The sequence below is a fragment of the Giraffa tippelskirchi genome, chromosome 8 (genome assembly GCF_054371585.1).
Source record: "Giraffa tippelskirchi isolate mGirTip1 chromosome 8, T2T-mGirTip1v1.2.pri, whole genome shotgun sequence".
NCBI lineage: Eukaryota > Metazoa > Chordata > Mammalia > Artiodactyla > Giraffidae > Giraffa > Giraffa tippelskirchi.
Window position 1 is genome coordinate 126,296,745 of NC_137282.1, and position 16,913 is coordinate 126,313,657.

At 39.8% G+C, this 16,913-nt stretch overlaps 1 protein-coding gene across 19 annotated transcripts in view; it reads right to left on the reverse strand.

The window, feature by feature from the left end:
* The window catches only part of FKBP5 (FKBP prolyl isomerase 5), a 153,715-nt gene that overhangs the window by 66,121 nt on the left and 70,681 nt on the right, over positions 1–16,913 (reverse strand). For 14 of the 19 annotated variants that reach the window (XR_014062097.1, XM_081520170.1, XM_081520172.1 and 11 more), the window contains one exon: positions 380–505. Coding sequence is in view for 14 of the 19 variants with exons in the window: in XM_081520170.1 (XP_081376296.1) it covers positions 380–484 (105 nt within the window). In the remaining 5 variants the exon portion in view is untranslated. Of the gene's footprint in view, positions 1–379; positions 509–16,913 lie in introns of all 19 variants that reach the window. The other 5 variants (XM_081520176.1, XM_081520174.1, XM_081520175.1 and 2 more) reach the window with 1 other exon arrangement.

Below are 16,913 nucleotides of genomic sequence, written 5' to 3' on the forward strand. Positions count from 1 at the left end.
TATAAAGACCAAATGAGAATTTAGCTGGAGCATTTGGTACTTAGTAAGCTTCAATAAACATAATCCATCTCAATGCTCAGTTGCTCAGTCATATTTGACTCTTTGCGATCCCATGGTCTGTAGCCCACCAGGTTCCTCTGTCCATGGGATTCTCCAGGCAAGAACACTGGAGTGGGTTGCCATTTCCTCCTCCAGGGGATCTTCCCAACCCAGAGATGGAACCCGCGTCTCTTGCGTCTCCTGTATAGTCAGGCAGGTTCTTTACAACTGCACCACTTGAGAAGCCCCAATCCATCTCCACCTCCAGCCAAAAACAAAAAAGGTTTTTATTAACAATCTGGATCCAAATAGCAAATTTCCTTACATGTCATGGCCTCACCTTTAATACTCCTCTATCTTTTTTGGAGGTAATATCCTCTCCCTGTTCAGCAACAGCTGCTGCAGGGCTTTCTCCATTGTTCTTGGCAGCTTCATCAGTAGTCATTGTCTTTTAAAAGTAGAAAACCTGCTGAGAAGAAACATATTTTAGCTAGAAGTATCACTTCATTATGTATCTTAAAATGCCCCTAGAAACAGAGCTTTACCTGACCCAAGATTTACACAGCCAATAAGGTAAAATGCTGAGAAGGAAAATAAAAACATCTGCTATGAGCATGTACTGATGTCATGAGGCATGTAAATAAAACATCATCCAAATCTTCAATTTCCCATTTAGCTCTGGTCCCAAATTAGAGAGCAGCACAAGTCAGGCTTGGCAGTGATTATATTCCTTAGCATGATTACACACTGAGAAGTAGTCCTTTCAAGAACTTGAAAATCTCCTTTTCCTACAGCCATATTCTTGACAGAGAATCAAGAACTTATCAGGTGATCTGATATAAGAAACAACAATTTATCACAGTGGAAAATAGGACAAGGCTTTGGAAAATGATAGATCCCAGTCTGAGCCTCAGCTCCAGCCATATGTTTGATATTTGCCAACCTACTTAAGATCACTGAGCCTCAGTTTCACGTGGGTAGTTCGTAGAGTTATTGTGAGGCATTAATGAGATAACAAATGTTAAGGGATGAGCACAAAGTCATAACTTAAAAATGTAAACATTTATCATGATTATTGGGTCTTTTATAGAGCCACATTTTTCACTTCCTGCTCAGATTTTCCTGTAGAATGATGTTCTTCTCTACCATGGCACTCAACGCCTTCCACAACATGACGCTAACCTATGTTTCAGGTCGAGCCTCCACTGCTTTCTTCACTTTCTCATGTGCGGCTCACAATCGAGCCAAACCAGACCATGCTTCTCCTGCAACAAGTCCTGTGCTTTCCCATCTCCATACTTGGGCATTCTTTTTCTTTCCCGTTCTTCCCACTCAAATGCTACCTTCAGTGTACCAACTTTAACCTTCTATTTAGCAGTTGTCTGTCCTTTACTTTTTTCTTAGCTCTTCCACTGATTTGTTTTCTATAACATATTCATAAGAAGACACATGCATTGGATTTAAGAGATCTTTTTAAAATTTTTCCTTAATATGTATATTTTACTGAAGTATAGTTGACTTAGCAATGTTTCAGGTGCACAGCAAAGTGATTCAGTTATACACACACATATATTATTTCTGAAATTATTCTCCATTATAGGCTGTCACTAAACACTGACTACACAGTTCCCTGTGCTATTCAGTAAACCTTTGTTGCTTGTTGCATATCTATTTTTTAAATTAGAAATCTAGCATTCTATTCACACTAAGTCAAAAGAGTGGAATCAAAATATAAAATTTATAGTTAGGCAAAAATTCTTAAGTTTTCTGAAATATATATCTATTATACATATTGTTTATATATATATGTATACAAAGCTTTTCTACCACAGTTGATAAAGGCATGAGAAAGAACATTAAAAAAAAAGAAGAGATGGAAAAACTGGAAAACAAACTAAATGCAATGGGAGCACTGGATATGAAATAGCAGAAGTGGAGCAAACTAGGTAAAAGTAAAGTATCATCACATGGCTCAGCTGTCTTCAGACACGGCTGGCTCATTAGAAACATATCTGGAGCTCTGAAGAAACAAAAGCAATACCTGGGCATTTTTATTTTTCAAAAATTCCAATAATTCTGATATGCATCTGGATTTTAAAAAGTGATTACAGGTTTTTCTATTAAATAGTAGTTTTGGTGATAGAGTTCTACTGTTTCTCTGTTGACCAATCATAATACAATGGTATTAAGTAACAGTTGCACAATCACAACAGTAAGATGTTTATCAGTTTTCACAATCAAAACAAACAAACAAAAAGAACAGTTTTCACACTCAATAGCCAGACCAAAACCAGAAGATTATTACAATTGCAAGCCGTAATGGAAACATGACTAACCTGACAATATAAAATAATTATATACAATGGGGGGGGGATGGTCAAGCAGAGTGCAGTGCTAAGTAGAATTGCATACATGCACATGTTTTCATCTGCCCAGCCAGCCTATGTCTGGTGCATTTAATCCATTTAGTTAAGGTAATTATCAATATGTAAGATCCATTACTGTTTTCTTAACTGTTTTGGGTTTATTTTCAGTAGGTCTCTTCCTTTTCTTGTGTTTCCTGCCTAGAAAAGTTCCTTTACCATTTGTTGTAAAGCTGGTTTAGTGGTGCTTAATTCTCTTAACTTTTGATTGTCTGGAAAGCTTTTGACTTCTCCATCAAATCTGAAGGAGAGTCTTGTTGGGTAGAGTATTCTTGGTTGTAGGTTCTTCCTCTTTCATCACTTTAAAGTGTCATTCCCATCTGGCTTGCAGACTTCCTGGTGAAAAATCAGCTGATAGCCTGATGGGAGTTCCCCTATATGTTGTCATTTTCCCCTTGTTGCTTTTAATATTTTATCTTTGTCTTTAATTTTTGTCAGTTTGATTACTATGTCTCGCTGTGTTCCTCCTTGGATTTATATCCTGCCTGGGACTCTACACTTCCTGGACTTGGCTGACTATTTCCTTCCCAATGTTCAGGAAGTTTTCACCTATCATCTCTTCACATATTTTCTCAGGTCTTCTCTTTCTCTTCTCCTTCTGGGACCCCTATAATGTGAATTTGGTGCGTTTAATGTCTCAGAGATCTCTTAGACTGTCCTCATTTCTTTTCATTCTTTTTTCTATATTCTGTTCTGTGGCAGTGATTCCATCATTCTGTCTTCCAGGTCATTTATCCATTCTTCTGCCTGAGGTATTCTGCTATTGATTCCTCCTAGTGTATTATTCATTTGTCTGTTTGTTCTTTAGTTCTTCTCAGTTCAGTTCAGTCGCTCCTTTGTGTTCACCTCTTTGCGACCCCATGGACTGTAGCACTCCAGGCCTCCCTGTCCTTCACCATTTCCTGGACCTTGCTCAAACTCATGTCCATCGTGTCAGTGATGTCATCCAACCATCTCATCCTCTGTCTTCCCCTTCTCCTCATGCCTTCAATCTTTCCCAGCATCAGGGTCTTTTCCAGTGAGTCAGTTCTTCACATCAGGTGGCCAAAGTATTGGAGCTTCAGCATCAGTCCTTCCAATGAATATTCGGGACTGATTTCCTTTAGGACTGACTGCAGTCCAAGGACTTTCAAGAGTCTTCTCCAACACCACAGTTCAAGAGTATCAACTCTTTGGCGCTCAGCTTTCTTTATGGTCCAATTCTCACATCCATACATGACTACTGGAAAAACCATAGCTTTGACTAGACAGACCTTTGTCAGCAAAGTAATGTCTCTATTTTTTAATATGCTGTCTAGGTTGGTCATAGTTTTTCTTCTTAGGAGCAAGCATCTTTTAATTTCATGACTGCAGTCACCATCTGCAGTGATTTTGGAGCCCAAAAATATAGTCTGTCACTGTTTCCATTGTTTTCCCACCTATTCGCCATGAAGTAATGGGACTTGATGCCATTATCTTCGTCTTTTGGATGTTGAGTTTTAAGCCAGCTTTTTCACTCTCTTCTTTCACCTTTATCAAGAGCCTCTTTAGTTCTTCTTTACTTTCTTCCATAAGGGTAGTATCATCTGCGTATCTGACGTTATAGGTATTTCTCCCAGCAATCTTGATTCCAGCTTGTGCTTCATCCAGCCCAGCACTTCTCATGATGTACTCTGCATAGAAGTTAAATAAGTTAAATAAGGGTGACAATATACAGCCTTGACGTACTCCTTTTCCTATCTGGAACCAGTCCGTTGTTCCATGTCTGGTTCTAACTGTTGCTTCTTGACCTACATACAGATTTCTCAGGAGGCAGGTAAAGCCGTCTGGTATTCCCATCTCTTGAAGAATTTTCCAGTTTGTTGTGATCCACACAGTCAAAGGCTTTGGTGTAGTCAATAAAGCAGATGTTTTTCTGGAACTCGCTTACTTTTCTGATGATCCAACGGATCTTGGCAATTTGATCTCTGGTTCCTCTGCCTTTTCTAAATCCAGCTTGAACATCTGGAAGTTCTCGGTTCACATACTGCTGAAGCCTGGCTTGAGGAATTTTGACCATTACTTTGCTAGCATGTGAGATAAGTATAACTGTGCGGTAATTTGACCATTCTTTGGCACTGCCTTTCTTTGGGATTGGAATGAAAACTGACCTTTTCCAGTCCTGTGGCCACTGCTGAGTTTTCCAAATTTGCTGGCATATTGAGTGCAGCACTTTTACAGCATCATCTTTTAGGATTTGAAGTAGCTCAGCTAGAATTTCATCACCTCCACTAGCTTAGTTCTTCTAGGTCTTTGATAAACATTTTTTGCATCTTCTCCACTGTTTTCCAAAGATTCTGGATTATCTTCACTATCACTACTCTGAATTCTTTTCTGGAAGGTTGCCATCTCCACTTTATTTAGTTGTTTCTCTGGGGTTTTATCTAGTCCCTTCATCTGGGACATAACTTTCTGCTTTTTCATTCTAATGAACTTTCTGTAATGTGCTTTTTGTTTTAGCCGCTGTGGGACTGTGGTTATTCTTGCTTCTTCTGTTTGCCCTCTGATGGAGGAGCCTAAGAGGCTTGTGCAAGCTTCCTGATGGTGGGAAAAACTGACTCTTGCTCTGGTGGGCAGGGCCTTACTCAGTAAAGCTTTACTCCAACTATCTGCTGATGAGTGGGGTTTCACTCCCTCCCTGGCAGTTGTCTGGCCTGAGACAAACCAGCCCTGGGCTCTATAGTACAGTTAATGGGGACCTTCAAAAGGGCTTATACCAAGGGTACCATCTCAAACTGCTGCTGCCATTGCCCCCGTCCCTGTGGTGAGCACCTGCCAACCCATGCCTCTGCAGGACACCCTCTAACACTAGCAGGTAGTTTGGTTCAGTCTCCTGTGGGGTCACTGCTCCTTTCCTCTAGATCTTGGTATGCACAAGATTTTGTTTGTGCCCTCCAAGACTGGAGTCTCTGTTTCCCCCAGACCTCCTATGGAGGTCTTATAATCAAATCCTACTGGCTTTCAGGGTCAGATTCCCCGGGGACCCCCAGTCCCTTTGCTGGATCCCAAGCTCACCCACCCGGCAGGTATGGGATTTGATTTTATGATTGCACCCCTCCTACCATCACACTGCAGCTTCTTGTCTTTGGATATGGGATATCTTTTTTTGGTGGGCTGTATCGTCCTCCTGTCAATGGTTGTTCAACAGCTAGCTGGGATTTTGGTGCACCTGCAGGAGATGATCACACGTCCTTCCAGTCTGCCATCTTGAACCAGAAGGCCCAGATTTAAGAGGTCCTTAAGAGCAGGGTCATGGTTTGTCCTTATTTAGATTCTCCAGAACACCTCTACCTTTTAGACTGGTAAGACAGAAAGGGCAAGGAATTTGGAGCTCCTTACAAGCTGTGTGATGTTGCTTACTTTTAACTTCTCCAAGCCTTTTTTCTCTACCTGTGTAATCAGAATAAAAACAATATCTACTTTCACAGAGTGACCTTCTGGATTAAATGGTATAATGTGTATGTTAAAGGTATATTAGCTCTTATCATCAATCATCTAAAATGACAGACACCTTTTCATGCAAGGCAAATACCAAAAAGCTAATCAACAGACAAAACACAAAAACACCTCACTGCCTGCTCTCATGATGAATTCCCTAACATCTCTCGTGGCTGAGCAGGAAAAGTCCAGACTTAGTAACTTCCACAGTTATTTGGTATTAGGCTAATAATGGACGTTAAGGCTCCCTAAGTCACTGTGGGATCCTCTTGCCTACACAGTCAAAAAGAACTATTTTATACTTGTGACAAATGTCTTATTGAAAAAACTGATGATTAAACAACTAAATGTATCTTAACTCACTTCCAGTTGACCTAAACTTATTTCAATGTCAACAAAGACACAAATCAAACTTTGATGTACCCAAAAATCTTCAAAGAGAACACCAAAAACCAGAGGCTAAGCCCCTTTGCTTTATTTACTAGTACAGTTTATACCAGACACCAAAGATCCAAATGCTTGGCTCAGGGTAAGAGAAAGGTCAGAACAAAGTGTTCTCAAACAAACAACAACAAAAACTAAGTACCTAGTTGTTGTATGTGATGCTGGGCAAGAGAAGAAAATTAGATGAACAAGATTTGTTCCCAAATTCCAGTAACCTACCACTCACAAAACACTGCTCTCACGCATAGAAATTTGCAGAAAGCGCTTCAAAAACAGGGAGAAAAGATCTTTTAAACATTTTGGAGGTCATGGACCATACCCCTGCAGAAATACATATACACAAAATATTTCCTGGGACTTTACAGATACATTGACATCCATCAGTAAACCCCTAGGGAAACCGTATCAATAAACAAGTTAAAACCATCAAGTGAAAGGTTATTAGGGAACAGGACAGTCAGAGGGTCTGAAAGCTTGACCCTACAGACTACTTATACTTAAAAAAGGAAAAGGGCTTTCCAGTGGAGTGGTCTGATCACACAAGTAACCTACATCATGACCAAACTCTGCATCTTCTTTATTTACACAAGCTGGTATCACTGTGCCTCCTGCTGTGATGTAATAGGAAGCATACAAATGGTATTCCTACCAAAAACATTTAACCTGAAACTAAGCAAGAAGAAAAGACAAAATTAGGGTGTGGAACATTCTACAAGACAACTGGCTTAGACTCCTCAAAATGTTGATGTTATAAGAGAAAAAAAAGTTAAAGAAAGGAAAGAAAAGGGGCCTGTTCTGGTTTTAAAAAGACTAAAGAGACATAACCACCAAATGCAACGTGTGATCCTTAGCTGGATACCGCATCAGGAGGAACAAAAATTTACAGAAGCAAATTTTGAGAAGAATTAAGAAAATTTGGAAAAACAGACTATACATTACCTTATTATTATTGTATAATGTTAGCTTTCTAGAGTGTGATATAGTATTATGGTTCTGTATAGACTAATCTCCTCATTCTTAGGGGAGACATGCTGAAGCATTTAGGGATGAGGTGCCATGATATGTGCCTCTTACTTTCAAATTATTTGACAGCGTGTGTGAGCACAAACATCACAAACAGCTAAAAACAAAGCATTCAGAAAGCGTGAATACAACACATCCAAAGGCAAGGCCTTTCTTTTGAACGTTTGTCATTTGGTGATCAGCTAAACTTTTAGATGAAAACTCTGTGATTCAAAAAAACGTTTTCTTTTGGTTCCAACCCTCCCCTTTGGAAAGAGTGGTTTGCTCAAATTCAAATAAATAGGGAACTTGTGTACACTGATTTGCAAGCTTTACAAATCTCATTTGATAAAGGAATTTGCTCTTCAGTTTTGGTTCTAACACTTGAAGAGATACAAATAAGCTTTGTGATCTCAAAATGTTTTTGACCAGTATGGAGTCCATGTGAAAAGAAGTAGCACAAATAATTAAAACACAAAGATAAAAACCAAACTAAAGCTTTGTTGAACTTTCAAAGGCAGATGAATCTGGAAGAATAAATAAATAAACTGAACTTTCCAAGTACTTACCCTTAATTCCAGTTATGCCATCTGATACAGATTTTTGTATCAGACAAAACAAATAAATTAAAGAAAAACTTCTTTGATTCAGTGTTACATGAAAAGAAGTCTGTAAGAACAGATAATTCCTAAAAACCAATTGGACACATTGAGAAAGTTTCACTTTTTTTTTTTTATAAGAGAGCTGTGTCTTTGTTCCCTACCCTACATTTATTCTGGATTTAAAATCACTCTGTAGCTATGGATATTAATCTATGATAAAGCTCACTGTTCTGAACTGTCCAAAGGGGGAAATTGCTGCCCAGTGCCTCAGAAAGAGAACACACAGTTCGTTCTGTTATGGATAAGCATGCACTCTCCAAAGTGCTGGTCAGCAAACACCTGAGACAGCACAGAAAAATGAGACTATGCTTAGCATTTCATCAACAGGGTACTGAAAACTTCAACTTACCCAACTATACTGTCATATTCCCCCAAATGAGAAATCATCCTAAAGGTTTATCCACTAATTAACCTTGCATATTACGTACTCTACTCATTGTTCTTTGTTAAAAAACAGGTATCTTGTATCAAAGATTATCCTACTGTCTAGCAAGAGTTTTCAGAAAGAAGGCAGAAAAGAATAGAGAAACTGGCTACTTTGGTAGGAGCACGGAAAACTACATTTTTAAGTACCACATATGTCTGGGCCATAAAGGTTTTCAGTCTCCTAAAACTAAAGCACAAAAGAAAGAAAACACAAGGAAGGGCTTAAGACTGAATGCAGTATAAGTGCATCTGCTGATGGTGATGCAGTCATGAAATTAAAAGACGCTTGCTCCTTGGAAGGAAGGTTATGGCCAACCTAGATAGCATATTTAAAAGCAGAGACATTACTTTGCCAACAAAAGTCTGTCTAGTCAAGGCTATGGTTTTTCCAGTGGTCATGTATGGATGTAAGAGTTGGACGGTGAAGAAAGCTGAGCACCGCAGAATTGATGCTTTTGAACTGTGGTGTTGGAGAAGACTCTTGAGAGTCCCTTGGACTGCAAGGAGATCCACTCAATCCGTCCTAAAGGAGATCAGCCCTGGGTGTTCATTGGAAGGACTGATGTCAAAGCTGAAACTCCAATACTTTGGCCACCTTGTGCGGGGAGATGACTCATTGGAAAAGACCCTAATGCTGGGAAGGATTGGGGGCAGGAGGAGAAGGGGACAAGAGAGGATGAGATGGTTGGATGGCATCCCTGACTCGATGAACATGGGTTTGGGTAAACTCCAGGAGTTGGTGATGGACAGGGAGGCCTGGCATGCTGCGATTCATGGGGTCGCAAAGAGTCGGACATGACTGAGCGACTGAACTGAACTGAATTTTGAGAATGTTCATGTAAGGATGAACTGGAAAGCCCTCATTTACTTTCAATCCCAGGCCAGTAACGTTCAAGTCCGTTCACAGTGGAGTGTCAGGAGGAGTTATCTATCTATAGACAATACATACATACCAAAGAGAGGCTATACATGCACGCACAGGAAACAAGACCAAATATATAGACTATACGTCTATATGAAATCGCACACTGTATTTATTCACCTATGTCCCTCCAGTTATTTGCTTCTTTACACTGGGGTGGGGGATGGAGAGATGACAAAGAACATTCTAAGATATGCTCATACATTAACTTTTCCTCCTTTAAAAAAGAAACCTGCAAGAACATATGCAAACAACCAATGAGAAGATGGTCAACATCATTATTCATGAAGGAAATGCAAATCAAAACCACAATAAGATACCCCTTCACACCCATCAGGATGTTATTATCAAAAAAGGGAAAGTGCTGGTGAAGATGTAGAGAGATCGGAACCCTCCTGCACTGCTGGTAGTAATGTAAAATGGTGGAAACCTGTGGAAAGGTTTGGTGGTTCTTCAAAATATTAAACATAGAATTACCATAGGATTCAGCCATTCCACTCCTGGGTATGTACCCAAAAGAAGTAAAACCCGAGACTCAAACAGGTTTAGCAGTATTACGCACAGAAGCCAAAAGCTTAGAAAAAAAATCCAAGTGTCCATAAACAAAATATGGTTATGTGTGCAGTATGAATTATATGAATATTATTTGGCCATAAAAAGAAATGAAATTCTGATACATACTACAACATGGAGGAACTTGAAAATGTTATGCTAAGTAAAATAAGACACAAAAGGACAAATATTGTATAATTTTACATATATGAAGTACATAGAATAGGCAAGTTTATAGAAACAGAAAATAGAATAAAGATTACCAGGGGTAGGGGAGCAGAGAATAGAGTGGTGGTTTAATGGATACAGAGTGTCTTTTGGGGGAGATATAAAGGTTCTGGAAAAGAGTGGTGATAACTGCTCAGCAACATGAAGTACGTAATGCCACTGCACTGTACATTTAAACACAGCTCTCAGAGGGATGGGATGGGGAGGGAGGTGGGAGGGGGGCTCTGGAAGGGGAAATCATGTACACCCATGGTGGACTCATGTTAATGTATGGCAACACAAATACAATATTGTAAAGTTAAAAAAATAAATAAATAAATGTCATACAAAGGAGGGGGAAAAAAAAAAAAAAACCACACAGCTCTCTCCTTAGCCCTCTGAGCTTCCCCTGAATTGAAGATGCCTTCTGCATTTCCAGTGCAATCCCAAAGTTCTGAGTCGAGCCTCCAGAAGCATTCTGCATCAGTTCTGGAGGGAGAGACCAAAGACTCTGGGATGTCCAATCATAAAGAAGGCAGAGGAAAGAGAATCCTAAATTGAACTACCGCTTGATAGCTACAAATTGCTTCCTCCTTTGTCTCTCTCAGATACATACAACGCTTGGGTAAATTCACTTTTCTCAGTAATTACTGAAGAAAGCAAAGTTAATAGACCAAATTTATAATTACTCCTGTCACTAACCATTTACGTGGATAAGTTACTGTTCTTAAATAAGTAAGAGGCAAACAGTTAAATTAGCATTAAAACAAAACAAAACAAAACAAAAATCTAGAAAACACGAGAACATCCAAATGCCAAATGTTGAGAGACAGGACCAAGGTCAACTCTCTCCCTCTGAGATGGCACTGGAGAGACACAAAGACTTACAAAGCTCTGAGCGTGAACACAAGAAAAGGTGTATCACTGAACTAGAACGCAGAAGAGATCGGCCTCAAGGAGAGAACAAAAAGCAAGCTGCCTTCTAAACACCAACTATAACAGCTCTTCCCAAGGGAACCTGGACAACCTTCCAAAGAGCAGAGGAATTAAGCAGAGCCCCACCTGGGGGACAGAAGATGCTGTGTTCCATCAATTAGGCCAGGTAGGCTTCCCTCCCTCCCAAATGCACAAGCTGGCTCCCATTTTCTTCTACAAAGAGGTAAAAATTTTCTTTATTCCAGGGGTTCAGCTATAGCACTAGGATATATATGGTATTTGTCTTCCTTCCCTCATCTGTGAAAGGGTCTTAACATCCTGGTCCTTAAACACTGAAAACAAGTCTCTGGGGCCTCAGGGAAGTACCTACTACTTCTTTTCCTTCAGTGTCTGTCCTCTGCTTCCAGAGGTATTATTAGACAGACTTGGGCATATCCTTAGTTATATTTTGGTTATATCCTTCAGGTCTCCTAAACATGTTTCTAGGATAAATATCAGAAGTACCCAAGAAGCTTTAAAAAGTCCCTGATGCCTGTGGACCCACTTTCAGAGAGTCTGGATGTAACTGGTCTGCGGTCAGGATATCCGTGTTTTTAGAAAGGATCTCAGATGATTCTAGTGTGCACACAGGGTTGAGAAACATTGGTCTTTTCTCTCCGATTCCATCTTTGTCCTTTTGCTCTATATCCTAAAAGACATCATTTGATGAAATTTCTAGACCACCTTTTGTTTGTCAGCCATGTCCACTGTGTCACTTAATTTGTTCAAAGGATTTTTTAAAATAATGTTTATTTCTGTATACTCTTATTATCTGATTGCTCATTTTTTCTTAGCATGTCCTTACTTTATGGATGCAATTACCTCCCAAATGTTTCTGAAGATTCTAATTAGAATAAAATGGGACACCTCCCATGAATACATATGTGGCTAAAAGATTTTTAAGGAAAAAAAAATGCAGATTTTATGTATCCCCTAGTATCTCCCAAAGGCACTAGGCAGTGGTGAAGATTGAGAAGTTAAATGGAAAGGAGAGAAAGGCAGCATACGTGAATGTAAAGTAGAAGGGTATGTATAAGACACAAAAGTGACAGGTGAGAATTTTGATACTCGTATTATGCTTACATAGGGAAACAGTAAAATGCTTTGGTTGAAAGGGGTCTGGAGAGTAAAGGCTTAAGAATAAGAAAGAACTAGACAAGCTTAAATTCACAGGGGAAAAAGTCACAGGGAAACGAAAAAGTAATGATTTGAGAGTAAGAACACAAGGATAGATTTATTCATCAATTAAACATTTATAGATAGCTTAACTTACAACTAAATTAATATGGCTAAATAAAAGTACTATAAGGTTTTCCTCAAGAGGAATGTTTAAATGAAAATTGACAAATTCATACCATAAGAATATTATGCAGTCTTTGAAAAGGATGAGGTAAATCTAAAGAGACTATTGAGCTAAGAGTCTAAACATCAAAAACATCAAAACAAATGAACTGAGAAAGGATTTTGTAGATGTCCATCCATTAAAAAAGAATACCATTGTAATAAATGAAATGTATTGTTACAATGCATAGTGCCCAGTGATTTGGTTCTCTGGGCTGTAAACAAAACCAAAGTCACTCGATGTCACAAAGGGACAATATATGTGGTACAGACAATGTGGTATATCACAATTACTTGCAGTAACCAACTATGGTTCCCAGTATAGATTTGGTGTGTACAATCATTTTAGAGCACTGGATTACAATTATGCAAATATTACATATTACACGCCAAAATGTCTTTTTCATCATTGTTCTTTGCTAGAGTTAAGACAACTAAACTCTAAAAATATTCATAGGAAACAGGTGAGGTCTTAGCTATTCTAGATAAAGTGAAAATCACTCAATCATGTCCAACTCTTTGTGACCACATGGATGATATGCTGCTGCTGCTGCTGCTGCTAAGTCGCTTCAGTCGTGTCCGACACTGTGCAACCCCATAGACGGCAGCCACCAGGCTCCGCCGTCCCTGGGATTCTCCAGGCCAGAATACTGGAGTGGGTAGCCTTTCCCTTCTCCAGGGGATCTTCCCAACCCAGGGGTCGAACCCCAGGTCTCCTGCACTGCAGGCGGATTCTTTACCAGCTGAGCCACAAGGAAAGCCCTTATTCTAGATAAGCAATCTTCTAATAATGACATGGAAGTTGGAACAATGTCCAACATGTACTATGAAGTGAATGGGAAGATGCAGAACAATTAGTATGATCCATTTTTAGGAAGAAAATGGTGTACATATACTAATATATACAAGAAATGTATATTTACCCACTGTTAAGACAGTGTTACCTATGGAAAATGAGATTTAGGAGGGTAAAAAGGAATTTTCATTTGTAAAATTTTTTATCATTTAAATATTAACACTAAGTATATATTTCTTTCATGATTTTTTTTTAACTTAGGACAATTTTTTTTTAAAAAGATGAAATGATGAAAATTCTTCATTGCACTCATCAGGATTTTTTATTCTTTCTGTTCAATTTAATTCAAACATGGTGGAGTGCCTCCTATGTAGACGAAGCAAACTCTGGTTGAGTGAGGGGTGCTTGCAAGAGATCCAAAAGGAGTTGGGAGATGAAGCCTGCATTCAGGAGAGCGCTGGGTGACAGTATACATTCAGGAGTTATCAGATTCTACAAAGTAATTAAGATAAAAGTATAGGGACGCCCCTAATTGATAGTCCAGTGGCTAAGACTCAGTGCTCCCAATGCAGGGGGCCCTGGGTTTGATCTCTTGTCAGGGAACTAGATCCCACAAGTCGCAGCTAAAGATCTTGAGCGGCTCAGTAAGGATCAGAGCCGCAACTAAGACCCTGGGCACAGCCAAATAAATAAAAATAAATATTAAAAAAAAAAAGATAAAAGTACAGTTGCAATTGCTTCTAAGAAAGTGAAACTGGCTTTCAAACTTTTAATGTCCCAACCTCACTTCTGATTACTATGTCCTGTGGCAGTACAGATGAAATAATTTCCATGGAACTTACATGCTGCTAAGGGTAAACACAGGAGTGAGCCTCTATTCATGTTTTGATAGAAAAATTAAATTTCTACCTGTACTACAGTAGTATATTATTAACTTGAGTTGATTCATTAGGATCAAACAGTTTGATTCCAAGTCTGCTGATGATTCCTAAGAACAGGACAACAAGGTAACGTACGGCAAAAGGTCTGTAACCATCACACAGGCAGAGTGTGTCCTAGTTGTTTTTGAACCCCCACCACCTAGTGTGAATGGACATACAAGAGGCACTAGGTAAACACAAATAAACTGTGATATTCAAAAGCAACCAATGTAAAGATAATAAAATAGTAGACAGTATAAGGCATCAGCACTGAAATACAATTATCAGTTGACTCTCTGCCTTCTCTAGGTCTACTTGGAACAATCTAACCTGGCGAAAGACACCATACCTAAGACAGGACCTTCCAAACTGACAAGTTAACCTCCTAAGTGAATCCTGTCAGCTAGATAAAGATTTGTCTATCTTCCTAAGTAAACACCCTCTTTGGAATGACTCATATATTCCACGTTTCCAGAACAAATTTCTAATTAGAGGGCATGTATACGGCAGAGTACTGCCCTGTGCCTGAATTTAGACTCAAACCTGTTGTAACTAAGCTAGGGGATCTTTGGTTCTTGCTCAGTTTTCCATTTCTCCATCTGTAAATTTCGGGGGTGGGGGTGGGGCATTAGACTAGAATGATAAATCTAAGATTTATTCCAACTCTGAATTTTTTTAAAAATTTATTTATTTTTGGCTGCACTGAGTGTTCGATCCTGTGCACAGGCTTTCTCTAGTTGGAGCAAGGGGGGCTACTCTTCGCTGTGGCGGCTTCTCTGGTTGCAGAGCACAGGCTCTAGGGCACACAGGCTGAGCTGCTCCAGAGTGTGTGGGATCATCCCGGACCAGGGATCGAACCCACGTCTCCTGCCTTCGCAGGCAGATTCCTATCCACTGCGCCACCAAGTTTTATATCTAGGATTACTTTTTAATGAATAAGTGCATGTTTTACCTTATAGGAAAATGAGGTTTGATATGTGGAATGGAAAACAGTTCCCAAGGAATGGAAAGTTATTCTGGTATCACCGAGTTCACTTTCTACTGCAACCTTCTGGTAAAACATTATTAATCCTGAGGGTTATCCTCTTAGATATTTTCTACATATGCCACAACAGTCACTAGTGTAATGGCTTAAACAATATGCACTTACTATCTTACAGTTCCGGAGCGCAGTAGAAATGGGTCTCACTGGGCTAAACTCAAGGTGCTAGCATGGCTGCATCCCTCCCAGAGGCTCTAGGAAAGAGTCTCCTGCTTTTTCCAGACACTAGAGGCTGCCCATCAGTTCAGTGCAGTCACTCAGTCGTGTCCGACTCTTTGCAACCCCCATAGACTGCTTCCCTGTCCATCATCAACTCCCAGAGCTTGCTCAAACTCATGTCCATCAAGTCAGTGATGCCATCCAACCATCTCATCCTCTGCCGTCCCCTTTTCCTCCTGCCCTCAATCTTCCCCAGCATCAAGGTCTTTTCCAATGAGTCAACTCTTCGCATGAGGTGGCCAAAGTATTGGAGCTTCAGCATCAGTCCTTTCAATGAATATTCAGGACTGATTTCCTTTAGGATGGGCTGGTTGGATCTCCTTGCAGTCCAAGGGACTCTCAAGAGTCTTCTCCAACACCACAGTTCAAAAGCATCAATTCTGCGGCGCTCAGCTTTCTTCACCGACCAACTCTCACATCCGTACATGACCACTGGAAAAACCATAGCCTTGACTAGACGGACTTTTGTTGGCAAAGTAATGTCTCTGCTTTTAAATACGCTATCTAGGTTGGCCATAACCTTCCTTCCAAGGAGTAAGCGTCTTTTAATTTCATGGCTGCAGTCACCATCTGCAGTGATTTTGGAGCCCAAGAAAATAGTCTCTCACTGTCTCCATTGTTTCTCCATCTGTCTGACATGGAGTGATGGGACCAGATGCCAAGATCTTAGTTTTTTGAATGTTGAGTTTTAAGCCAGCTTCTTCACTCTCCTCTTTCACTTTCATCAAGAGGCTCTTTAGTTCTTCTTCACTTTCTGCCATAAGGGTAGTGTCATCTGCATATCTGAGGTTACTGATATTTCTCCTTGAAATCTTGATTCCAGCTTGTACTTCATCCAGCCTGGCATTTCTTATGACAGACGGAGAAACAATGGAGACAGTGAGAGACTATTTTCTTGGGCTCCAAAATCACTGCAGATGGTGACTGCAGCCATGAAATTAAAAGACGCTTACTCCTTGGAAGGAAGGTTATGGCCAACCTAGATAGCATATTGAAAAGCAGAGACATTACTTTGCCAACAAAATTCCGTCTAGTCAAGGCTATGGTTTTTCCAGTGGTCATGTACGGATGTGAGAGTTGGACAGTGAAGAAAGCTGCATATAAGTTACATAAGCAGGTTTATGGCCCACTCCTCCATTTCCAAAGCCAGCAATATCGTTTTCTCTCTGATCATCCTGCTATAGTCACCATCTTCCTCTGGCCACAGATGGGAAAGTTTCTCTGCTTTCTTAAGAATCCATGTGATTATGCTGGGCTCACCTGGATAATCCAGGAAAATTTCCCCAACCTCAAACCTTTAACCTTGATCATATCTGCAAAGTCCCTTCTACTCTGTAAGGTAACATATTAATAAATATCAGGAGTTAGGATGTGGGCATCTTTGGAGGGGTCTTTATTCTTCTATCTTAGGTGCCTAGTCATCCAAACAAGATCGTAAGAATGTCTCCCAAGCCTAGAATTCTGTTGACCTCCACCATCTTACACTC